The following is a 25667-nucleotide window of genomic DNA, read 5'->3' on the forward strand; positions in this document are numbered from 1 at the left end:
TGTAAAGTTGATATGTCGAAAGATGATGAGATGATTTTCTTGTGAAGGTCGAGTTCGGATGTTTGTCCAGGTCGAGTTCGGATGTTTGTCCAGGATGCCCATACTCCTTCATTTTGTTGCTGCCTTTAAGAAAATACTCTTTCCTTTTCCTCTCTTTTTCAACAAGGGCAAGCAAGGTTTTGACAATAATAGTGTTTCCTCATTCAAGCAATGCGATGTAGCTGCCGTAGTATATGTATAAGTGTTTTTCCTCAATGGAATGTTATGCATGTGAAGTGTTTCATTCCTGCATCTCCAAAAGTTTCCCGCTTCTTCGTATGTTTTTTCTGAAGGAGGCCAGCATGAGTTTGTGAATTTGGTAACAGCTTACTTAGGCCACAAAAGAGTCATCATGGGTCGTCCCATGATGCAGTGTGCTCGAGCAGACGCGTCGTTGAGTTACGTTAAGGTATAATATAATTGCGTGGAGAAATGGAGATTTTTGCTTCGGTCGATGTTACGATTTTTGATGGTTTGATACAGAATCATTGTAGAAACTTCTGGTTTGCGTCGCTACCTTCTCAAGAGACAGCTTTTATTAGACAAGGTCAGAGGTCAAGTTGACGATTTCGTAAGTACCAGTCTATGACTGCTTGTTTGTTTGTTTGTTTGTGAACAGTATTACGGAAAAACTCCTCAACGGATTTCGACGAAACTTGGTGGGGATGGGGGGGGGGTTAGGTGTTGTCCAAGGATCATGCCATTAGATTTTGGACTTGGTCCAAAATCCAATATGGCCGCTATGAATATGGCAATTAGAAAAAATATTTGAATTTTTTTTTTTGCATTTCTCCATGTTTTAAGTGATTTCCAACCCCCCCCCCCCAAAAAAAAAATTGTTCAAGAAAAAAAAAATTTGCAAATTTTTTTTCAACAAAATTTCAATTTTCTTTTTTGCATTTCTACATGTTATAAGTGATTTCCAACAAAAGACATGCCAAAATTATAATTGCGGCTGATTTTGGAACTTCAGGTGGATATACCCACGTAAAATCAATTTCTGTCTCAAGGAATCTAGTTATGACGAATGAATTCAGTATGTAAAAGTTAAAAGTAAAAGGGAAAGTTGCAAACTATAACTCTGAGAGCACTGTTGATGTCAAATTGAATGAATAGGATATCAGGTTCACTTGAGTGACCTAGCAGTATTGACGGCGGAGGTTTTGCACTCAACCGAGTGCTCCCCCTCTAGCTTGTCATTGTATCTGTATGTGCTCCATCATTCTTCTGAGTCAGTGTTTTCGCATACTATAGCGGATGAGGGGATGAGGGCAGAGGGGAAGGGATGGAGGGAAGTGCAAGAAATTTATCAGGGGTAAAGTAACTTTCGGGCTACCCTGTATATGCACGCACGCACGCACACACACACACACACACACACACACACACACACACACACACACACACACACACACACACACACACACACACACACACACACACACACACACACACACACACACACACACACACACACAGTATAACAGAGATGGCTGCCTGTTCATGGTTTGCACTGATTGGCTGTACGAGGCGAGATGCAATGTGATTGGCTCCTGGCAAGATTAAATAATGTACCGTGTAGGCTTATTAAAAGCTGAAATTCAAAATTGAATTCCAAATTTGACCTCAATACCTACTCATGACCAAAATAATTTTTAACTCATGACCTAAATAATTATCTTGAAATCGAGTGAAATCGGAAAAAAAAAATTATTTCTTGGATGTCCACACACTTCTTCATCTTCTTTCACTGGCAACATATTTCGCTCCCAAAAAATGTCTGTTCCGTGATTTTGCACTCCACCTCCTGCCCTGTACCTTCACCCAATTATCTGCTATTGGAAAAGTAATCATCGATTTACTTGGTTTAACAAAACCGTTGCCATGGTTACATATTCCATTTGAAATGCCACGTGAAGAAACTATTCCCAATGGAAAATTTAGAAAATTATTTTCACCACTCTTTCTTCTTCTTCCTCCTCAATCCTCTTTCGATCTCATCGATCTCATTCACCACTCTTTCGATCTCATTTAACCACTCTTCCTCCTTCTTCTTCCTCAATCCTCTTTCATTCTCATCAATTCTCTTTTGATCTTAGGAGCAGGTCCAGAACAAGCCTTGAAAGTAATTGGGAAGTGGGAAGGAAGGATGTTGGTAGTGATGGGACTTGAAATTCCCATTTACATTTCCCCGTCAATGGTGGAAGGTGGGGTAAGAGGAGGTGGGAGGGGAAAGGGGTGGAAAAAGGGTGAGGAAGGAGTGGGTGGGAGTCTGAAGGGGTTGGGGAGGGAAGAGGGGAGAGAGAGAGAGGGAAAGGGGTGGGACAGGAGTCCAGAAGGGGTGGGGTGGGAGGAGGTTTGGGGGAGAGGGGAAGAGCTGGAGTGGGAGTCCAGAAGAAGGGGAGGCGGTGATGTGGGAATCCAGAGCGAGAGGGTGTGGGTTGAAGAAGTGAGGGGAAGGGATGGGTGGAGGGACCCACCGTCTCGGGTACCTTTTTCGCGAGTACATTATAATATTAAATGACACCTGATACTAAAACGTAATTCTTTCTCATGTGACACTTGGGATTCCTTTAGTAGTTTTGAACAATAATTGGAAAACTCTGGAAAAATGTCATTTTGTTGAGTCACCTCTGAAATTCCATTTTTCAGACATATATTGTGCGACGTCAAGAAATGTCATGCGATGTTACTCCCCGATATCTAAATAAATTTGTGTTTATTAAAAGTACCTCCACAAATAACTTATAATGTTGTAACTTATAAACTTAATTTTGTACACTTAAATATTGAAATCATAGCATAGTACATCAGAATTATCATGGAAGAATCTTACCTACAGTAGTTGAGAAAACCTTCCATTAAAAGCCGCTGTTGTGGTAGTACGCTTTTGAGCTTTCTGAGCATCTTTGAAGTACGTATTTAGTTGTTGTTGTTTTTTTTTAAACGCACATTAGTACCTGTGCACCAGTTATGTGAACCCCTGTCTATAAAGTATGTACAATTGCAATGTGAGTATGTCTATAAAATACATATAAAACCACGCAAAACAAGTCTGGGCGAGGGTTCACAATCTTTGCTCTTTCTGGTTTTTATTTTAAATCTTATTACTCAGCAAAACAGAATTGCCATGCACCTACCACTCAGTTTCACAAAATTGTCATCGCTGAAACCTTTTTGTTGGAACCGGTCGAACATAACAAAAGTGCTTGCTGCTTTGAAAGGAAGGCATGCAGTGACTATATAGAAGTCTGAAAATATGTTTCCAAAAAAGACAACCGGATAAGAATGATCTTTGATTTCAATGAATGTGTTTAGTGGCCTGACAGTATTTTTAACTTTTCTGGAATTGAAATTCCAGACAAGGTATTGTTGTGAGGCAACTTAGCATAACAATTGTGCATTTTATGAGGAAAGCACCAAATTTGGCACACTAGTAGCCTAACATATTATGAACATATTTGGATATTGGGCCATCTCAAAATCAGCCGCTGATAGCTGTGAAAGCCATTTTTCACTGCCATCAAAAATTTTGAGATGTCCCAATATCCAAATCTGTTCATAATATGATAGGCTACTAGGGTGCCAAATTTGGTGCTTTCCTCACAAAATGCACAATTGTTATGCGATATTTATCTAAGTTCCTCCACTATTGTCATTGTGCACTGTCCATCAATTTGTCCATCTGTCTGTCCATCTGTCTGTCCATCTGTCTGCCTGTTAGTCCATCCACCCTTCTCCTTTTTCGACTTCTCTGGCTAAACCGCTGGGCCTATCCGGCGGAAATTTGGCAGCAACATTCTGATCCTGACAGGTAACAGGGATTGCAAAGCTCCTTCCGGTCACATGTCTTTAAGGGGTTAAAATGGCCGACTCAGTAAATTCATGCAAAAATCTTCTTCTCCAGAACCACCAGTCAGAATGCTACCAAATTTGGGTAACAATAATCGGACAGGGTTGTGATGTTGAATTGCAGAGGTCATGCCAATCACGTGACTGGAAGTTTGTCAAAATGGTGGACTCAGTAAATTTTTGGGAAAAATGTGTAAATCCCTTCAAAAATCTTCCTCTCCAGACCCACCAGTCAGAATGCTACCAAATTTGGGTTACAATATAAGGCCAGGGCCCAGATAAGCTGCAGGTCTAGTGGTCTATTTTTGCAGTTTCTTTCATTTTCATGCAATTAATTCCAACTGAGCAACCACATTGATATCAGCAATTATTTACTTGATGCGCTGGTGCTTATTTTTGACAAGTAGCAAAACACATACAGTACTCATGAGTAAAAACTCACTGAGCACTTTGATTTCTGCAAATGTCTGAAAAGGGAATGTGATGAAGGTTAAGATGATTTTTTTTTCAGATTTTCTGTCAAAATAAAAAGACGGTGCATTGCAATTCCATTTTTCTCAATGAAAAAGGAACTTAATGGGAATTGGAGTGTGGGGTGGGGGGGGGATGGTGAGGGGAATGGGGGAGGGGGGACACAAGAGTCAGTCATGGAGAATACGTGTTTGAATTCTGATTTTCATGGCTACCCATTTGTTTATGCACTGCTGCATACAATTTTCTTTCTTTCTTTATTTTTATCTCCTAAGGTCATCACTGGCAGCGTATTTGACATTGTAATAACATCAGTCGACCAAGACACTTCCATCGGTATCAGTGTCCTCAGGACACTGCGGCTGCTGCGAGTTTTCAAAGTCACAAAGTGAGCATTTCACAAAAGCAATATGAAGGTTCATGGCAATGTTATCCTTCTTGTGAACCATTACAATGATCTAATTCTTCCTTTTTGCCTCAATGATATAGTATTTAAAGACATGCCATTTTTAGCATTGGATGCGCAAAGTGCACTTATCTTTCAATATTCATCTCTTTGTTGCTACTTACAAAGCCAGTCCTTCAGATGGCGATTCAAAGAGTTGTTCTTATGCAAATCCAATGCTACAATGGAACGTTTTGTGCTTCTTTCAGCACCCTGCACCCTCATTGTCTTTCTCATTACTTACCTCAACTTGGCTGTCTTCACAAAATGCAATGTTTTTCTGTCTGCCACAGGTATTGGACATCCCTGAAGAACCTTGTCGTGTCCCTCCTCAACTCAATGAAGTCTATTGTCAGCCTGCTCTTTCTGTTGTTCCTCTTTATTGTCGTCTTTGCCCTGCTCGGCATGCAGCTATTTGGTGGCACGTGAGTACAGCATTGGTGTATAGTCGTTGCTGAAACATCAGTCATGTGATTGCAAAGTAAGCCTTTTTCCAATGCACCTGACTACCATAGACTACTGTAGACTACTCTGAAAACGACTGTAGTTGAACCTGCTACCAACTATGGTATATGAGAGTACAACCCTCATATACCTAGTTCTACCGATACCATTTTTGCCTGAGATATAAGCAAGACCAATAATATAAATATGCAAGTACAAAGTCTATTTGTGAATATTCGCTTCTCAGTATTTGCTATTTTTACAGAAAACCATGATTGGGATTATATTCACTTTGACATTAAAGTAATGCTGCAACCAAGGCAATTCAACTTGATACTGCAACCAAGGCCATTCTCGTCATCTAAAATAAGGCTGTTTATTATTTGTCTTTCACTTGCATTTTGCCATTCTCCCCACCTTCGCCCCTCATCATCCCCCTTCCCCACCCAGTCTCAATATTCCAATCAGCGAAGCGATGGGTTGTATTTGCTCGTAATAAATATACAGCACATGTAAATTATTAAAATCTCCTTTCCCGTTCCACTTTAAATTCTCTGGCTCCATGTGTAAACCATTTTCATTTAAACATAACCTGAGGTTACTGACTCGTCTCATATACATATCTTCAAGTAGGTATATTATATATGAGAAGTAAATTTAATGTAAATTTACTTTTGCTGGGAACAAAGCAAAAAATGTCCACTGTATGAAGTTGACAAATAAAAACTTGAGTCAAACAGCTTTTCAGAACATACATTGCAATAAATGAATCCTTGCATCTCAATTCCTCAATAGCTTGTTCCTGAAGGTGGAGGTTCACATACTTTTTCCGACAAAGAAATTGAATGTTGAATCATTTTGCTCAACAAATAAATTAAAAAGTAGATTTTTTTTTCATGTGCTATTTGTTTAATCAGGTTCTCTTCATCTATTGTTAGGAATTAGATGGCGATCTGATCATATCTTAGGTGAAATTTATGCAGAAATACAGAGAAGTCTAAAGGGTTCACAAACTTCTCACCACTGTAGTGGTTGGAGTCAGGATTGGAGGAAGAGGTATCAACAATCGAAGATATGCTGATGATATCATTCTGTTGACAGAAAGGAAAGAGGACTTGACGAAACTGCTGCAGACAGTGAAGAAGTAAAGTGAAAAAGCTGGTCTTTATTGAAACCACAAAAAAGACAAAAATCTTGTCAACTGAATAGATCGACGTGTTCAGATTGGGAGACGATCATGTGGAAATAGTGGAAAGTTTAATCTTCCTGGTTTCTAAAATTTAAGTGAGAGGACAATATGGAGGAGAAATTCATTGACTTTTAGCATTGGGGAGAACAGCAGTGTTAGGATCTGAAAAGACAAATATGTTACGATACAAACCAAGAGGAGGCTGGTGAATACTCTGATATTTCCAGTTGCAACGAATGGATGAGAGTCATGGACAGTGGAGAAGAAAGAAAGGATGACGATTTACAATTTTGTCATGTGATTTTGTAGACAAATGTTTAAAATTCCACAGACTGCAAGAAGAACAAAAAATCAGTGCTTGAAGAAATTATACCACCATGTACGTTAGATGCACTGATTTCAAAACAGAAACTGTCATACTTTGGGCACATCATGCATGCAGAACACGAATGTCTGGAAAAACAAACCATTCTGTGTATGGTTGAGGGAAGAAGAGGAAGAATCAAACTTTGTTAGTGCTGGATGGATGGGGTAAATGCTGCAAACAAGCTTTCTCTGCCAGAGCTTCGGGAAGCAGTGCAGAAAATAGAGATGTTTTGGAGAAATCTGATCATGAATGTCGCCAGACATCGCAGGTGGGTCGTGACTTGATGGAACTTGATAACTAGATTTGTCATTTTGATAACAATATGAACACAATCCGAGAAAACCGCAAATCTGCTTCACAATCCTCCTCTGCAGAAATTTTAGCTGGATCAGTTGACACACCCTCTCTCATCTTATTTTATTGTTTCGTATGCAGCCTGTGGCTGCTGGTTGCATCATTTCTGGAAGCGCAGCTGTGCCGCTGATGCATTACCCCTGCTACCAGTAAGCTGGTACTCATTTTGCTGAGCTCGGAAGGATGACAGACTGAGTCAACCCACCTGATGTTGTTTCATTGGTACGACAGGAGCTCAAACTCAAGACCCGAATATCTTAAGCCAGCCATCTTAACCGTGAAGCCAACACCAGGCTTTCACAGCTTACGATAAGACCCCAAGAGGCAACCTGAATATGAAATAACTGCCACTTTGCTTGATTTGGTTTTAACCCACATTTCAGAAGGCATAAGAACACCTGATGTAGTTTTACAGCCAATTAAAATGTTAATTGGACCAAGTAATGATTCTAATGCACGAAACAATATTCAACAAAAATACACGAATAGCATGACTTTCATTTGCCCTAATTTCATCCTGAGGAAGAAGGTAATTTTCTCAGTCAGCAGAATCCATTTCCACTTACCAATACCAAATTTATAGGTTTAATTAGGTCCAATACCCAATTTATAGGTTTAATTAGATCCGATACCCACTTTTAGGTCCAATACCCACTTTTTCTTGTGTACTTAAGAAGAATATCATCAATGCTGTGCAATGTGTTGGAGTCCTTCACAGTTGCATCATTCAATATACAAGAGTCTAAGCACAATCGTGCTGTACTTTATTTATATTTTCAACTTGGCTTACAAGTGAAGGTCAAAAACGTTGAGGTTCAATTTGACTAATGGCCTGCATTTTCCTTATTTCCTCCAAAGCCATCTGCATCTTCCCAAGAGCAGCCACCTTGGCGTTTGTTGGATGGACCTTGTTGCCTCAGTTTTGATTTTGTGTGTTGTCACACCAGTGATCAACTCAGTTCTTTATTTCACATCACCACCAATATATCCTGATTTTGAAGCAAATAGTTGATAAAATTGCCTCGTTTGGAATTCATAAGGTCCATTAGCATTTCCAGTGTTTCTAAGTCTGCTAACTCTTCAGGCCATTTGTCAATTTTTCCATCCACTTTTCAGAAACTACATTTCCTATAATTACCTCGTGTCACAATTTCGACATCTGGTGTTCACTTAGCTATGACTAAACATCGGCTATAAAAAAAATTCTCACTTTATCCATCCAACTATCTACACTGACACTTCTGCTCACTCTCTTACCATCGGTAAAGGTATGTGCCACTTCCACGGAGAGCTGGATCATCCAATGGTTCCACTAAATTCGATGGAGACATGCCTGATATAAGTTGCACTCGCCAGACCATTATATCAATCTCGTACTTTGGAGGGCCATGACAGTAGCAGATGTGATGTGACTGAAACAATTATCATCATTCCTACCGTGGCTCTCGAATGGCACTACAACAGCCCCAAATTGCAAACAATACTTCTAAAAATTTAAACAGCAATCATTCTCATCCAAAAAAATCTATTACAAACGTATTGATGGGATTTTAGTCAATTGAAAGAGCCTGTTTCAAAAACATTAAAAAAAATCATCAACCATGCTCGATACAGAACGTTGGTTTTTCCGAAGCATTTTATTGGCTATCCTGAATGGGTCGCCACTCCGACGCAGAACACTTGACTAAGTGTGCAAGAAATTGGAATTTGGCCAGGGTGCTGGCGATATACTCACCTAAGTTTTGTGAAGGGAACCATGGGATGTTTAATGTCGACCAGCTAACGTTGGCAGATAGCACACCCAGTTTTATGTCCATCTAAGTTATGGCACACACATTTATGAATCATTCTGTCTGTGAAGCACTAGGATGACAGTTTATAGCTGGTCGAGATGTGAACCCTGGCTAGACAGCTCAGAGGTGAGTGTGCATACCTTGAGGAGTTTGGGCTATCCTGCCAGCCCTTCCATATACCCCTGAGAAAAGTATACAAGCTTCCTCCTCTTCTGGAGCTAAAAACATTTTAAATTTTGGCTCTTTTTCTTTTTTGTAAATACATAAAGCTATCTGTTCTGAATTATAACTTAATTTATTTTGACTTACAGAACATTACATTCTTTCTGGACTGTACAAATTATAATATTTCCATACTTACTGCTTGGTCCACACAGGGTCTTGTTACTCTGTAGGTTTAATAATAACCAAAGGAAGAGTAAATAGGAAGACTTACTTGATTATGATTGTTTTTAATGCATGCAGTACTCTCCTCCCCATCCACCCACTCTTTTTATTCCTCTCTATCTCAATGCACATATGCTTTACAAAGATGGTTGTCATTCATTCATAATATTTTTTTCTATTACCGTGTACATGCTGAAGAAATTTTATAATCTTAAAGGATTTTTCTGTCCATCTCTGTAGATTCAATTTTGATGATGAAACCCCATTTACCAACTTTGACACATTCCCAAGTGCCATCCTCACCGTATTTCAGGTTGGTAACACTCAAAACTATCCATGCTGTACTCTTCCTTCTGATTTAGAAGTGTTTACATCCTTTGCAGTGACGTGTTGTCACGTAATGTTGTTACGTCACGTAACAGTGACGTGTTAACACAACAATCAACACCAGCTGAAGCTCAAGACTTTGCATCAATTAGTCAGAGAAACACAGGAATGTTGAAGCTTTGTCAATGTTTTGTAATTTATTTATTTGGTTGCCAGAAGCAATGTAGCATTGCACAAATTGTCTTTAGCTTCCGAGTTTTCAAACTACAGCATGTATTGTCAATGGTTGTAAGGTTTTGTTTTTGAAGTTAATGTCTCTCAATAGTCACCCTCAGAAACAAAAAAACAAATGTGCCCCCATGATATGCCCTTTTGTAAAGAGAACAACAAAATTTTGACTACAAAGAGGATTTTGGTGAAGATTCCTGGGAGTAGGATCACTCTTCAAGAGCCTGTCAGCATCATTGTCATTGTTCTCAATCAATTCACAAAAAATCCAACAGACTGTCGCTCTCACTTTTTGTCACCTGCTGGATTTGCTTGGGCAGGTATCCAACAGGGTGATGCAGAGGTAGTGCACTTACCTTGGAACTTTCTCACCCGGGTTCGATTCCCAACCCAACTATAAACTGTCCGATTGCTGCATTGCAGGGCAGGGCATTGCATCACAAAGTATGCTGTCCTTTGAAGGGATGTTAAACTGGGTTTCCCATCAGCTGGCATTGGTTGGTCGATGTTACATATTTCATGGTGTCTTTCCCAAATAGTAGGCAGGCTATCTCTGAAGAAATTCCAAGTTTCTGCGACCTGAAGTCAAACGTCAGGCCTATCTACACAAACACTTATGTGAATGATGGATGAACGCATTACAAATAGAATTTGCAAAGTTTCATTCACACGGAATTGATGTTTGAATGCTCTCTGAGCTTGCACAATTGAGCTAGTTGCAAAAAACAGGATTGCACAACAGAAGGATTGCACAAAAACAGGATTGCACAAAAACAGGATTGCACAAAAACAGGATTGCACAACAGAAGGATTGCACAAAATCAGAAGATCTTTCTCTGGTTGTCCAGCAATCCATATATTCATGATTGTAACCCAATCTGAAAATAAACCAATTACTCACGTGAGTTCAAACATAATTAACATCATAGTTTTAAGATATCTGGATCACTTCAATCTTTCTATCGCCCTCATTGCTTTCTAATCTTTTCAACATGCAAGTTACTTATCATATAATTCTCATTTTGTTGTTATTAAGCTCACTGTTTTGCAATATTTCCAAAAAGCTGTACAACATATAAACAGGCTTACTATCTGTAATACTACTATATTGAGGCCACTGTTACATTATGTTTAGGTTTTGACCGGGGAGGATTGGAACGAAATCATGTATGATGGAATCAAGTCTCAGGGTGGTGTTGGCAGTGGTATGCTCTCATCCTTCTACTTCATCATCCTCACACTGTTTGGTAACTGTATCCTTTGCATCAAGTTGTCTGGAAAGAAGTGAGGGCATTTTGTGCAAATTGATTTCATACAAATTATATTCCTTATTAAGTTTCTTTCTGAGGTTTTGCTCAGTTAATAAGTAAAGTTGCTTGTGCTTGGTATGATACCTTTTATTTCTGGCACTTGCCCAAAGGAGAAGACATTGCACAGTAATGGCAGTGCAATATAAATTGGTTACCATTTTCCTGCAAAGGATAGTAGGTTAAGCATTTCATGCCAGTCTGTGTCATTTGCAAATGAATGAATGCTTCCTGGTTTCAAAAATAGCAATCAAACTTTCACAGGTGAGACATCTTCTGGTTGCACTTTTTGCACTTTTTTTTCATTTTTTTGCATTTATTACTTGCACTTCTTTTCCTTAAGCTGCACTCAACCAGACACACTCCTCAACGTTTTCCTGGCTATCGCAGTGGATAATCTTGCCAATGCACAGGAGCTAACAAAGGTACCGAGAGCCTTGTTTGTATGGGTGGGTCAACCAAAATACCTGATCTTCAGGTTTATCAGTCAACACATGATAAACTATAAGGGTGCTCTTTGATATCGCGACGTCACCAGATATGTCTCCACCCACATTATTACATTATTATACATACTTGTACCATGTTTGATTTAAATCCCTGAACCCAGATTCAAAACATTAAATAATTCTGGCTGCCGGACCATGTGTCTGATCAGGTTGAAATGTAAAACTTACTAGCCAAACTCGCGCTCCGCGCGAGGTTTCTGAAGTGAGGGTTCGTTCGGACGTCAATATATCCAGTGTTCACAATGTGATTTATGGAATTTCTTTATATACAATGTTTCTTGTTACATTTTTTGTGTCAAATGCAACTTCTGAGTTAGTCAGCATGTGCAGAAGAGGGTTTTACATTACAGACGCTGTTTTCTAGGAGTGGCATTACACCTCTCAGCGGTGAAGGTTTGTCGACGACAGACGTAATGACGTCAACGAATGACCGATGATGTAATGACATCATTACGCCTCTCAGTGGTGACGTCACATGTCGCCATGCAAACGAATGTAAAAATTAGAAAATCGCCAAAAATTCCCTAACCTGTCCATCTGGCGCAATCTCCCATAGCCTATGCTGCACATTTGACTACAGTGCACCCATATGCTGAAAGTGGTGACAATCCGTCCGGCAGTTTCAGAGGAAATACATTCTCAAAATATGGCTGAACATATCTATATATTACTAAAACTCTCATCTTGTTGGATTTGCTAGATATCCCTTATTGTCGGGTTTTCCGTGTGTGTGTGTGTGTGTGTGTGTGTGTGTGTGTGTGTGTGTGTGTGTGTGTGTGTGTGTGTGTGTGTGTGTGTGTGTGTGTGCGCGCGCGCGCGCGCGCAACGCAAGGCTCCACAGCACAAACCAGCAAACTGGTTTTGATGAAACTTGGCGAACAGGTGCCATATGGGGTGGGAATGTGCGCGTTTGAGTTTCGTTGCTAAGCAACCACCCGTTGATATGCAGCGGCCGTAAAACCGCGTTCACTATTTTCCATACTTGTCCGACAGTTTTGAATGTGGAGAAACAAGACTTTGGAATTAAACACTTCAAGATATTTAGTAACTTTTACTCGAGCCGATTTTTGATTTCGGTTTTATTTTTCAAGTGGTAGTCCTTCAAAAATCGGGTGTCTATTTTCCGTCATTTTTCATGAGAGGCTTAGGAAAGTGGGCGGAGCTTAGGGAAAGTGGACGTGGTTGATGAAAAGTGGGAGTGATGCAGAAAGTTGGCGTGGCTTATAAAAAGTGGGCGTGGCTTATGAATAATAATGTATGGCTCAGGAGGTGGTCAAACAAGAGCATTGAGAGAAGTTTATCGGGTTGTGTGTGTGTGTGTGTGTGTGTGTGTGTGTATCTGTGTGTGTGTGTGTGTGTGTGTGTGTGTGTGTGTGTGTGTGTGTGTGTGTGTGTGTGTGTGTGTGTGTGTGTGTGTGTGTGTGTGTGTGTGTGTGTGTGTGTGTCTCTGCAACGCGAGGCTCCACAGCACAATCCAGCAAACCAATTTCGAAGAAACTTGGTGAACAGGTGCCATATGGGCTGGGAGTGTGCTTGTTTGAATTTCGTTGCTAAGCAACCACCCGTTGCTATGCAGCGGCCGAAAACCCACGTTCACTATTTTCAATACTTGTCCGACAGTTTTGAATGTGGAGAAACGAGACTTCGGAATTAAACACTTCGAGATATTTAGAAAATTTTACTTGAGCCGATTTTTGATTTAGGTTTTATTTTTCAAATGGTAGTCCTTCAAAAATCGGGTGTCTATTTACCGTCATTTTTTATGAGTAGTGCCAGTTGGCAAAATACGCAATAGGAAAACCTTGCCAGGCAGAGGAACAATTGTATGTGAACCAATACGTCTTGGCAATCTTTGTCGGTGGATCGGTCAGAATGAAAAGCATAGTATCCAGCGCTTCGATTCTAGCGGATCCCTCGTCGCCTACCGGATTGTATATATGTATGTATGCTCCCAAAATACATCCAAATGGTACACGATAGCGCAAAAATTTTGGCCCACCTTACTCACCATTCTCCTGCGGTGTGCAGTATCAAGTTTAGTTAAAATTGGGCAACGAAAAAGTTATTAAACAATCAATTCCCAATTCAGTCAAGTACTCTTCGGGAGAATTTGATCAATACAAACCACCTCAGCGGTTTAGTTCGCTGGAGCTATCTTTTTTTTTTCTTGAAATGATTTATTTTTAAAATCTCAAACATTTAGTATACACAACAAACAATTTATTTTTAAGCATAAAATAAACATCGCCATTTTGATCAAATACATCCGTGTTCATTAATAAATAAAATTGTGTTTGGAAGATTACGCACAATAATTTCTTTGACTTTCTTTTCTCCATTTTTTTTTTCTTCACATTGACGCACAATATCAAGTTTCATTCAAATCCGGCAATGAAAAAAAAATAATTCCCGATTCAGTCAAGTGCTCTTCGGGATTATTTGATCAATGCAAACAACCTCAGCAGTATAGTTCGCTGGAGCTATCTTTTTTTTTTCTTGAAATTATTTTTTTCATTAACTGCTGTCACAACGGGAACCCAACGGGTTCACGGGTCATCTAGTTAATATAATAATATTTGCCATGACGACTAGATCATAACTGGAAAGTTTCACTTTGATTGATTAAGTGTTTCAAGAGATAGGATTATTTTTAGAGTTTTGTTCAATCCAATAAGGCTGCCAGACCATGTGACCTATTAATTATTTGTGAACACCTTGGTATCCACAAAGCTTGGTGAACATGTGAGTGAAGTTTCCCCTCGATCTGTAAAGCCATTCTGGAGAAGCGATTGAAGGAATTGTCCCTGTTTCATACTGATCGGATAAAGCATAAAGACGTATGCAATATGACGTCATAATGAAGCCACCTATGACATCATCAAAAACACACTTGTTCCCCATGGGGAGTATATGAGCCCCTAAGAACCATACCGCACCATCCCAGCTTTTTTGTGAAATTGAGTTATGAACGTCTTCAGGTGCACAAAACTGATACCTTTCAGGGCCAAAATGGGCCAACCCATCAGAATATATTATGATAAGGATATAAGCAAAAAACCTCTCTGGCTCTGTTAATATGCATCTGACTTGCCAGAGCCTGAATGGGCCATCCCATATTTTCCCCATGATTCCATGTAAACATGGCGGCCAGACATCTGACAGATGCTGAGTATTTTATCCTAAGGTATTTTTTATTGTCATTAGCTCATTGTGACACAGGAGACTGAGAACTTTGAGTCCATTTTTCTCAAAAGTACACCAAGATGGGATGGCCCGGTATGGTTCTCAGGGGCTCATATGATATGTGTCATGTTTGAATTTTTTCCATGGAGCGGTTTTGGAGATAGAGGTCCAGTTTTTCATTTTATCCAACATGGCTGCCACACCATGTTGCCTATGACATCATAATTATCATTGAAACATTCTACATGAGTAGTCACACCTATGTTGAAAATTTTGTGTCAATTGGATAAGCGGTTCCTGAGAAAACAGAGAAAATTTGCATGGATGGACGTACGTACATGCGTATGTACATATGGATGGATAGAAAACCCGAAAACGTAAGGCCTCCGGAGACTTCATCAGCGGAGGAATAAAAGCACTCGTCCTTCAAAAGAGTTTCATGAAATATAAATAATTCCCCAATAAGGATAATGAAATGACCTAATAGATGTGAGCAGGGGAATTTTGCTGGTTCTGGGACTATCCCATTTCCACCATTGACTGTTAACTCAGGGAAAAACTATTTGACCCTGTCAATAAAAAGGAGTAAAAAATTTTTCTCACAAACAGATCTCCTCTAGCACCAACTTCTCCGTTTCCCCCCCCCCCCCCCACCTCTTCCACTCATCCTGCACCAGCTTCTCTGCATTAAATTATTTCAGGGACCTTCTCTTCCATGAGTCTCGACTATGCATCAAAAACTTCTTTTTCTTTATTTTTTAACCCCCTCCCCCACTATATTTTACCCCCATCCCCCACCCCTGACTACCCACCCTCCACCCTTTTGCTCTGACCTATTTATACCCCTATTTGTACAGAGATTCCGTCCCTTTATATCCATACCTATGAATAATAATCTCTTGTGCTATAAAACTTGATATTTAATACAATGTATTTTAGATATCTCATCCATTAAAAGATCAGTTGAAGCAAAATTACTTCGATATAAATGACCTCAAATCTCTGGAAAAGTATAGAGCCAAGCAAAAACCAAACTAAAGAGTGGAGAAAATCACAACCTTGGTATTTAAATGGGAAACATAATGAATGTGGACAGTATCAAAAAAGTATCATCAAAGGAATAACCAAGACAACTGTAAATAAAGCACACAGATTGAGAGGTTTGGATCATTTTATTCACAGGAATAAAAAAAGACAAAAGACAAAAAAAGGAAAAAATTAATAAATTGAAAAAAAATCAAATAATTGCAAAAAAAAAAAAAACTATTTCAAAAATTAAATAATTGAAAAAATAAAAAAACTAAATAAAAAAAATTCACTCCATCCTTTTGTTTTCTCCACCAACACACCACACCCACACACCCCATTTATTCCCCCACCCCTCAAGTGTGTTCCCACCCTCAACCCACCTCCAATCCTCCACCCCACACACACACGGGGAGGGGTGGGGAAGGGGAGGGAAGGAGTGGGATGAGGGTAGGGGCACATCTTTCCCCAATTTTATTTATTTAACATCTTGTTTATTTTTTTTCAGTTTGGCAAATAGTCATTAGAATTATCAAAAATCCACATCGAACCAACACACATCAAATCACACAATGCTTCACATTTACAATTGCTATGAATTGCGATTCTGTTTGCCCACCCTATTGTCGTTGCATATCCTTTTATGCATTCGTGGGTCTTTTTAGACCCGCATCATTTTGTTCCGCTATTTTTATTTTTTTTCACTGTCGAGGCTCGTATGAGAGTTAACAGTAACACACAAACACACAACAAGGGGAGCAGAACACAAGAGGGGTGGGAGAGAGAAGGAAAAAACAGTGGGGAACAGAGACATGTGATCTGTGGAAGGGAGAGGGATGGGGTGGGGGTACACAGGGTAAACAAATAGACACTACAGGAACTTTCAAGTCCTTACACGACAGGGACTATCAGGAAGGAAAGCAAGGAATTTGTAGGAGGTGGGTTTCGGGTGGATTAGCAGGGGTAGAAAAGATCATGGTTTTGGATGGGGAAAGATAAGAGATGGTGGTGAACAGCTGTTTTGAAGACCTGGAAGGAAGAGTGGGATTGAAGAGAGTGTGGGAGTTTATTCCAGAAGTGAGAAAAAAGAGGAATGAAAGAGTGAAGTTGAGCAGTAATTCTTGATTTTGGTAGTTTTACCAGAAGGGGGTTGCTGGTGGACCTTTATCGCCCTGCGGAAATATGGGGGGGGGAGACATATCTCAGACAGAGCAGGGGGGGGTGAGGCTGGAGAGGAGATGGCAGATGGCAGAAAGACCACCGACCTGCCTGCAGTGAGAGAGTGAAAGACCCAAAGACTCAGCCTCATCGCAGGAGCCACCATTGAACCTAAATGCCTTGGTTTCCACAGCGTAAAGCCAAGAAAGGTGAGAGGCAGGGAACCAGCCCAGAGGGCAGAGCAGTACTCCATCAGGTTTTGGACGAAAACTTTGTGCATGGTCAGGAGCTCAGGTGTGCCAAGGAAGGATTGCACGATGGAGGATGCCCAGTTGGTGACTGGCTTTGGAGGCTATATTGTAAATGTGGCTTTCCCAGGAAAGATCATGGCAGATAGTGAGACCCAGAAGCTTGAATGAAAGGGCTTCTTCAAGAGGATTGTTGAGAAAGTAGATTGGGGTGGGGTTCCAGACGGTCCTTTCGGAGAGACATCGTGAGTGTGTGAGATTTGTCAGGGCTGAAAGACATGTTTCATGTGTTGGACCAGCTTGTAATTTTATCCAGATCTGCAGAGAGTGAAAAGGCTGCTGCTTGCCGATCTGAGGGATGACATGGTACGGCAGAGGGTGGAGTCATCAGCAGAGATAAAGAGAATTTTACAGTGAGTCAGAGATCATTGATGAAAACCAGAAAAAGGACAGGGCCCAGAACACTACCTTGAGGAACTCCAACCTGGACAGGAAGAGGTAATGAGAGGACTCCATTTATGGCCAAACGTTGGCTGTGACAGGAGAGAAAGTCTGCGTGTTTCTGGTGTATGTTCCCCCTCCATCCCCTCCCTTACCTCAAATGGCCGCACTGCTGATTCCACACGTGATAAAGCTGAATGTCTAAACTCGGTGTTTGCAGCTAAATCTTGTGTCCCAAACCCATCACTATCTCTACCCACTTTACCCAGTCGCACCCAACTGTCCCTGGACTCTGTATCCTTTTCTCCTGACAAGGTGGAGAGCTTGCTTTCAAACCTCGAGTCAGATTCTGCAACCGGTCCAGACGGCATCAGCCCACGTGTCCTCAAAGCCTGCTCTTCTGCTCTTGCTCACCCTCTCTCTGTTCTATTCACCCTCTCATTTTCCCAAGGTCATCTGCCATCTGCTTGGAAATCTGCTAACATCACTGCCCTGCATAAAAAGGTGCAAAAACAGATCCCTGTAACTACAGACCAATCAGCCTTCTCCCAATCATCAGCAAGGTTATGGAATCCATCATTGCTTCAGACATGAAATCCTTCCTCTTCTCCAATGGCTTGATTTCCAATCATCAATTTGGTTTCAGACCAGGTCACTCTACCCTGGATATGCTGCTTCTGCTCTCCCATCAATGGATGGAGGTCCTCAATGCCAGACAGGAAATCCGAGCCGTATCCCTGGACATATCACGTGCTTTTGACACAGTCTGGCACCCTGCCCTACTCACCAAACTCTCTTCCCATGGTATTCAAGGCCATCTCCACTCATGGCTCGCAGACTTCCTCTCCTGTCGCAGTCAACGTGTGGCCCTAAATGGAGTTCTTTCATCCCCTCTTCCTGTGCAGGCTGGAGTTCCTCAAGGTAGCGTTCTGGGCCCTGTTCTTTTTCTGGTTTTCATCAATGATCTCTCGGACTCTCTGGAAAATCCTCTATTTCTCTTTGCCGATGACTCCACCCTCTGCCGTACCATCTGTCATCCCTCAGACCGGCAAGCAGCAGCTTCTTCGCTCACTGCAGATCTGGATAAAATCACAAACTGGTCCAACACGTGGAACATGTCTTTCAATCCACACAAATCTCACACTCTCACTATGTCTCTTCGAAAGGACCGTTTACAAAACCCCCATCCACTTTCTCAACAATCCTCTGGAAGAAGTCTTTTCTTTCAAGCTTCTGGGTCTCACTATCTGCCATGACCTTTCCTGGGAAAGTCACATTTCCAACCTTGCCTCAAAAGCCAGTCGCCGACTGGGAATCCTCCGTCGTGCAAAGTCCTTCCTCGGCCCTCTTGAGCTCCTGACTACTTACAAAGCTTTTGTCCGTAGCCTGATGGAGTACTGCTCTCCCCTCTGGGCTGGTGCTCCTGCCTCCCACTTTTCTCGACTTCACGCTGTCGAAACCAGGGCTTTTAAGATCATTGGCATCTCCCGCAATGAAGCTGAGTCTTTGGGCCTCTCACTCAATCACCGCAGGTTGGTCGGTGGTCTTTCTGTCTTCTACCGACTCCTCTCCAGCCTTGCCCCCCCTGCTCTCTCTGTGATTTGTCCCAACCACATTTCCACAGGGCGCTCAAGGTCCGCCAACAAGACCCTTCTGATAAAACTACCAAAATCACGAATCACTGCTCATCTTCACTCTTTCATTCCTCTTTTTCCCGCCTTTGGAATCAACCCCCTCACTCTATTCTTTCCCATTCTTCCCTCCAGGCTTTCAAAACAGCTGTTCACCACCACCTCTTATCTTCCCCCATCCAAATCCTCGATCTTTTCTACCCCCGATAATCCACCCAAGCCCACTTCCTTCAATTCTCCTGCTTTCCTTCCTGAAAGTCCCTGTAATGTCCATCTTCTCCTCGCCATGTTCCCCGTCCCATCCCCATCCCTCTCCCTTCCACAGTTCACCTGTGTCTGTTCCCCAATGTTTTGTCCCTTCCACTCCCACCCCTCTTGTCTCATGCCTCCTTGCTGTGAGTTGTGTGTTAGCTCTCATACGAGCCTCGACCAAGGTATACAAAAAAAAAAAAAAAAAAAAAAAAAAATGAGTGGAGATGTCCTTTGATACCATCGGAAGAGAGTTTGGTGAGCAGGGCAGGGTGCCAGACCGTATCAAAGGCATGACATAAGTTTAGAAAGATAGCTCTGATTTAATGTCTGTCATTGAGGATCTCCATCCATTGTTGGGAGAGCAGAAGCAGCATATCCAGGGTAGAGTGACCTGGTCTGATTCCAAATTTATGATTGGTAATCAAGCCATTGGAGAAGAGGTAGAATTTAATGTCTGAAGCGATGATGGATTCCATAACTTTGCTGATGATTGGAGAAGGCTGATTGGTCCGTAGTTGCGGGGATCTGTTTTTGCACCTTTTTATGCAGAGCGGTAATGTTTGCTGATTTCCAAGTAGTTCGCAGATGACTAAGAGCAAATGAGAGGGTGAATGGAACAGAGAGAGGGTGAGCAAGAGCAGCAGACCAGTTTTTTTGGAAATGTGGACTGATGCCGTCTGGACCGGTTGCAGAATCTGAGCTGAGGTCAGGTCAGGTCAGGTATGGGAGCATGTGCCAGAACAGCGCGTCGCTGCGTCCACTTTCCGCCGGTACTCCAGGGGCCTCCGTCTGGCCATCCCCCAGGCAGATGCCAGGCCCATCCCCATCTCCTTGAGATGATGGTCAACCTGCTGCAACCATGAGGCACGTGGTCGGCCCACTGGCCTCCTCCACTCATGAGACTCCCTCGCTGAGAGAATCTGGTGAGCAGGATCAGCGTCAGGAAAACGAGCCACATGTCCATACAGCCGCAGCTGACGCTCACGGACTATGCAGGTAACAAATCTCATCCGAGTCTCTCTCAGCAACCGCTCGTTGGACACAAAATCCGACCAGCGATAGCCAAGGATTCTCCGAAGAGACCTGGTACCAAAGGAATTAAGTCTCCGTCTCAGATCCTTGGTCAAAGTCCAAGTCTCGCACCCATAGAGCAAGACTGGAAGTACCAAGGACCTGAAGACTCGGACTAGTCCTCCCGCACAGGTACCGGCAGCGCCACACCCCATGATCCAGTGAATCCATGACTCCCCAGGCCCGACCCAGACGTCTATTGACCTCTGACTCACAACCTGCGGAGACATGAATATCACTGCCAAGGTAAGTGAATCTATCCACGACCTCAACATCCTCACCACAAACAGACACAGACAGGACAGCAGCATCCAAGATGTCACCGAAAGCCTGGATCTTTGTTTTGACCCAAGAAATCCGTAATCCCAATGGCTCCGACTCCTCATTCAGCACCTCGAGGGCCCCCAAGAGGATGTCTAAAGTCTCCGCAAAGATGACTGCATCATCTGCAAAATCAAGGTCCGAGATCTTGACATTGCCAAACGATGCACCGCAACTTGATCTCTCCGACATCCTCCCAAAAATCCAGTCCATACAAGTGCTGAAAAGTGTGTGGGCAAGTACACATCCCTGACGAACTCCAGTAACAACTGGAAATAAGTCAGAGATGGTACCACCACACTTCACAGCACTCTCAGTACCAGAGTAGAGTTCAGACATCAGATCGATCAGTTTCGGTGGCACCCCACGAAGACCAAGAATCCTCCAGAGGACATCCCGATTCACTGAATCGAACGCTTTACAGAGATCAACATAGGCTGCAAGCAGGCCCTGCCGAAACTCTCGTCTGCGTTCAGTGAGGACACAAAGAGCAAGGATACGGTCAATCGTTGACCTCTTTGGTGTAAAGCCTGACTGCTCTGGACGCTGGTGCTCAAGCAGATGGTGGCGAACCCTATCAAGAATTATCCGAGCAAAGACCTTGCCCCGCACTGAGAGCAGCGTCACCCCTCGGTAGTTGTTGCAGTCTTGGCGATCACCCTTCCCTTTCCAGAGAGGGACAACAAGGCCCCTCTTCCAGTCAGTTGGGATGATGCCTGTGTTCCAGGCAGAGCACAAAACTGCATGCAACGACACGAGTGCAGCATTTCCACCAGCCTTGAGAAGTTCAGCATGGATGCCACAGATCCCTGGAGCTTTGCCCCGTTTCAACTGGTTCACCGCAGCCCGTGTTTCCACAAGCGATGGTGGACCACAGTTGATTCGAGGGTCAGCAACAGGGATTGTAACACCGTTGACGTCCAACTCGACAGCTGGGGGATCAGCCTGGTACAACCGCTCAAAGTAACCGGCCCAGCGAGCCTTCACTTCAGACTCCTCTGTCAAGAGCCTACCACTCTCTGCTCGAACTGCAGTGCTCCGAGGGATGGGCTTGGATGAACATAATGCGAATTCCCCTGTAAGCGGGACGAGAATCACCTGTCCACAGGTGATGCTCTACCTCCTCACAGATTCCTCGCACATAGGCCTCCTTGTCCACCCTCAGTGCACGTACAGTTTTACGCCTCAGCTCCCTGAACAGCTCAGCTCTGCCATTCAGCCTGGCCCTGCGACTCTGGTCAATGGTATCCAGTGTCCCTTGAGAGACAAAATTCTTCTTTGCCTGCGGTGAGCTCCAAGGCATCCACCGGAAACATCAAGGACAGTGGTCTTGAAGGCGCTCCACAACTCTTCAGGACCCCCCAAAGCACCCAGACCCCCAAATGTCCACTCAGCCTGTTCGCAAACTCCTCAGCTACTCTCTCATCCCTGAGCTTGGCAACATCCAGCCTAGGCTGGGATGGTACCATTCTCCAGGATTTAAGGTGCAGCTTTAGAGTTGCTACAACAAGCCTGTGGTCAGTATTGAGGAACTGAGCACTCCGGTAGACCCTGCAGTTCTGGATCATCCTCCAACGACCGTCAATGAGGACATGGTCAATCTCCTTTGCCACACCGCCAGCGTTGGAATACCAAGTCCAGCGATGAGCTTGCGGGCGCTGAAACCATGAACCAGCCACCCTAAGTCCATGACTTCTTGCAAAGTCAAGGAACTTAGTGCTATTCTGGTTCATAGTTCCTGACCCATGGGGACCAACACACACCTCATAACCATCCCTATCAGTTCCAGTCGATGCATTGAAATCCCCAAGACTAGAAGTGTATCTCGTCTGGGGCACTGATCAACCACAGACTCGAGTGTGGCGTAGAATGCATCCTTCACGGTAAGATCACTCGCCTCAGTCGGAGCATAAATAGAGACCAGGGAAATGACACCTAAGGAGTGACGAATCCTTAATCTCATAATACGCTCGTTGACCGGTGTTACCTCAATTATCATTGGGGTCAGCTTATTGGACACAGCTACAGCAACTCCTTGGGTATGGTAACCATCAGAGCGACCAGACCAATAGTAGGTGTAACCACCCACCATTATCTCGCCGCAATCCGGTCTCCGAACCTCAGAGAGAGCTGCAATCCCGATGTCCAAACGCTTGAGCTCAGATGATAACAGAGACAGGTGATCATCCTCTCTTAGGGATAGGACATTCCAGGCACCCACCCGAAGGGACCGCCTCAGGTTAACCCAAGGAGACCGCCATCTGGTGGACGACACCTCAGCACCACTCCGACACACTCTCCCGCAATCTGACCCAGGGATGTTTCCCCGTGGTTTCCCTCCTTTCATCAAAGATTGGGGGTCCCGAAGGCTTTGCCCCAATCCCATCATCCGGTGAGCTGCCCTGCGAAGGGAAGCTGCACAGGAGGTACTCCCACGGAGTGGGTTTTCAGATTTTTTTGCGTTTTTGCGTTTTGCGGAATGAAGCGTTTTACGGTGGCTGGAGTGCAAATCCTGCCACCAACCTCCAAATAAGAAGTAACCCAACTGCAGGAGGACGTCCGCAGACACAGTTGGGCACTAGATATGGATGGCCGTTGGCTCACAAGGAGCTCCTCCGCCCTTTGACAGGTTTTGTTTTTAATCCTGCTGGGTGTCCATATCCAAACACCCTCCTCACCAGAAAACCTGGTGGGGGAGACGGTTTAGTCTCCGACAACCCGACCATGGAACAGGTTAGTACAGGTTTACATGGTACCTGTAGCAGGTCACAGATCGAACCTGACCTGACAAAAAGTCAGAATGAGCTGAGGTGTGACATTAAACTCTCCACCTTGTCAGGAGAAAAGGTCACAGATTCCAGCAACAGCTGGGTGCAACTAGGTAAGGTGGGTACAGAAAGCGAGGCATTTGGGACGCAAGATGTAGAAGTAAACGCAGAGTTTAGGCATTCAGCCTTTTCACGTGCAGTGTCAGTTGTGTGGCCATTTGAGGTAAGGGAAGGGATGGAGGGGGAACTTCCACCAGAAACAGACTTAACTAGATGCCACCAAGATTTGGAGGAGGGAGACAGGTTTGAGAGTTTAGACTTGTGTTTTGAAAGATATTGTTTTCTGGCTCTCCTGAGGGTAGACACACACTTATTACAAGCTTTGTGGAAGGAACTGAGATTGCCTTCAGTTGGATTAGCTTTCCATGAGGCAAAGGCAAATTGTTTCAGGACAACTGCCTCGCCACAATCTTCAGTGTACCATGGGTGGGAGGAAGGGTAGGACAACTGAAGACGAGATGGGATAAAACTGTGAGAGAGAGAGAGAGAGAGAGAGAGAGAGAGAGAGAGAGAGAGAGAGAGAGAGAGAGAGAGAGAGAGAGAGAGAGAGAGAGAGAGAGAGAGAGAGAGAGAGAGAGAGAGAGAGAGAGAGAAGAAGAAGAAGAAGAAGAAGAAGAAGAAGAAGAAGAAGAAGAAGAAGAAGAAGAAGAAGAAGAAGAAGAAGAAGAAGAAGAAGAAGAAGAAGAAGAAGAAGAAGAAGAAGAAGAAGAAGAAGAAGAAAAGTTTTTCCATGAAAGAATTCACAGGATGATTTGATGCCGGAGGAAGTGTAGATGGGAGACCAGTCCAGAAGTTTGATGGCTGCTTGAAGTACCTGCCAGTCGGCCTTCGTGAAATGCCAGAATAACAGCCAGAGAATGTCTACTTTGACAAGCATGTGGTCAGAAGAACCGATTGGAGTGGAGGAAGAACAGTTGATATTTCATGTAAATCAGTCAAAATCAGATCCAGAAGAGATGGAGTACCATTGGTTGAGATCCAGGAAAGGAAGTTGACACATTGAGCCAGTCCCAATGAGTCACAGAAGTCTTTTGTTGAAGTGCCATGACAGGTGAGAGAGGTAACCACACCCAGCCAACTGGCATGATGACAATTGAAGTCAACACATATGAAGAACAAGGAGTTCGTATGAGAGGATATAAGTTGGTCCATGTTTTCGGAGAGCGATATGTAAATGGAGTCAATGCTGTTTGGTGGACGGTACAACACACATATAAACATGAGGTGGGAGTGGAGGAGAAGCCGTAGCCAGAGGTATTCCTGGGGGTGTGAGGCAGAGAGGGCAGTGCATGGAGAGTGAGGAATAGAGTCTTTGATGAAGAGAGAAACTCCGCCACCAGGATGAGGCTCTGGTTTGTCATACCAGAGGAGGGAGTAACCAAGGAGAGATACTCATGGGTCAGAGACATCCTTGAGGAGGAAAGTTTCTGTGAAGCAGATTATATCTGGTTTGTCAGTGGCAACGTGTATGGAAAGATCTGTCAGGTTTGAGGTTCTTACTTTTAAGGAAGAGGGAGGGAAGAGGTTTTGGGTGCAGGGGAGGGGAGGGGTGTTGTTGGAGGGAGGAGGGGGGGAGGTAAGGGGCATTATTGAAAGAGGGGGGAGGTAAGGAGAGTTATTGAAAGAGTGTGGGGGTTTGCAGAAGAGCTTGGGAAGAGGGCCAGATGAGAAGCAGAAATGGCTCAGCGGTGATGGGTTGAGGTACAGTGGGGAGTAATAAGAGAGGGGGCAGAGGGCAGTTGAAGATTGGGGGAGGTGAAGTGATGATGTGGAAGATAGAGAGAGAGGGAGAAGGA

The 25667-nt window shown here is 43.2% G+C and overlaps 1 protein-coding gene and 1 long non-coding RNA gene across 17 annotated transcripts in view; both read left to right on the forward strand.

The window, feature by feature from the left end:
- LOC147026688 (voltage-dependent N-type calcium channel subunit alpha-1B-like) overlaps window positions 1-25667 on the forward strand; it is a 592527-nt gene that overhangs the window by 304959 nt on the left and 261901 nt on the right. For all 16 annotated transcript variants that reach the window (XR_015058466.1, XR_015058468.1, XR_015058470.1 and 13 more), the window contains exons 14-18: window positions 4638-4750; window positions 5101-5232; window positions 9582-9654; window positions 11032-11149; window positions 11561-11628. Coding sequence is in view for 10 of the 16 variants with exons in the window: in XM_085882404.1 (XP_085738530.1) it covers window positions 4638-4750; window positions 5101-5232; window positions 9582-9654; window positions 11032-11149; window positions 11561-11628 (504 nt within the window). In the remaining 6 variants the exon portion in view is untranslated. The remainder of the gene's footprint in view (window positions 1-4637; window positions 4751-5100; window positions 5233-9581; window positions 9655-11031; window positions 11150-11560; window positions 11629-25667) is intronic.
- LOC147026692 (uncharacterized) lies at window positions 19872-24434 on the forward strand. Its single transcript, XR_015058475.1, has 2 exons — window positions 19872-20356; window positions 23854-24434. It is a non-coding gene; the product is annotated as an uncharacterized LOC147026692 (long non-coding RNA).

Source organism: Eptatretus burgeri, chromosome 5 (genome assembly GCF_056783735.1).
Source record: "Eptatretus burgeri isolate ZD-2024b chromosome 5, Ebu_testis_v1, whole genome shotgun sequence".
Lineage (NCBI taxonomy): Eukaryota > Metazoa > Chordata > Myxini > Myxiniformes > Myxinidae > Eptatretus > Eptatretus burgeri.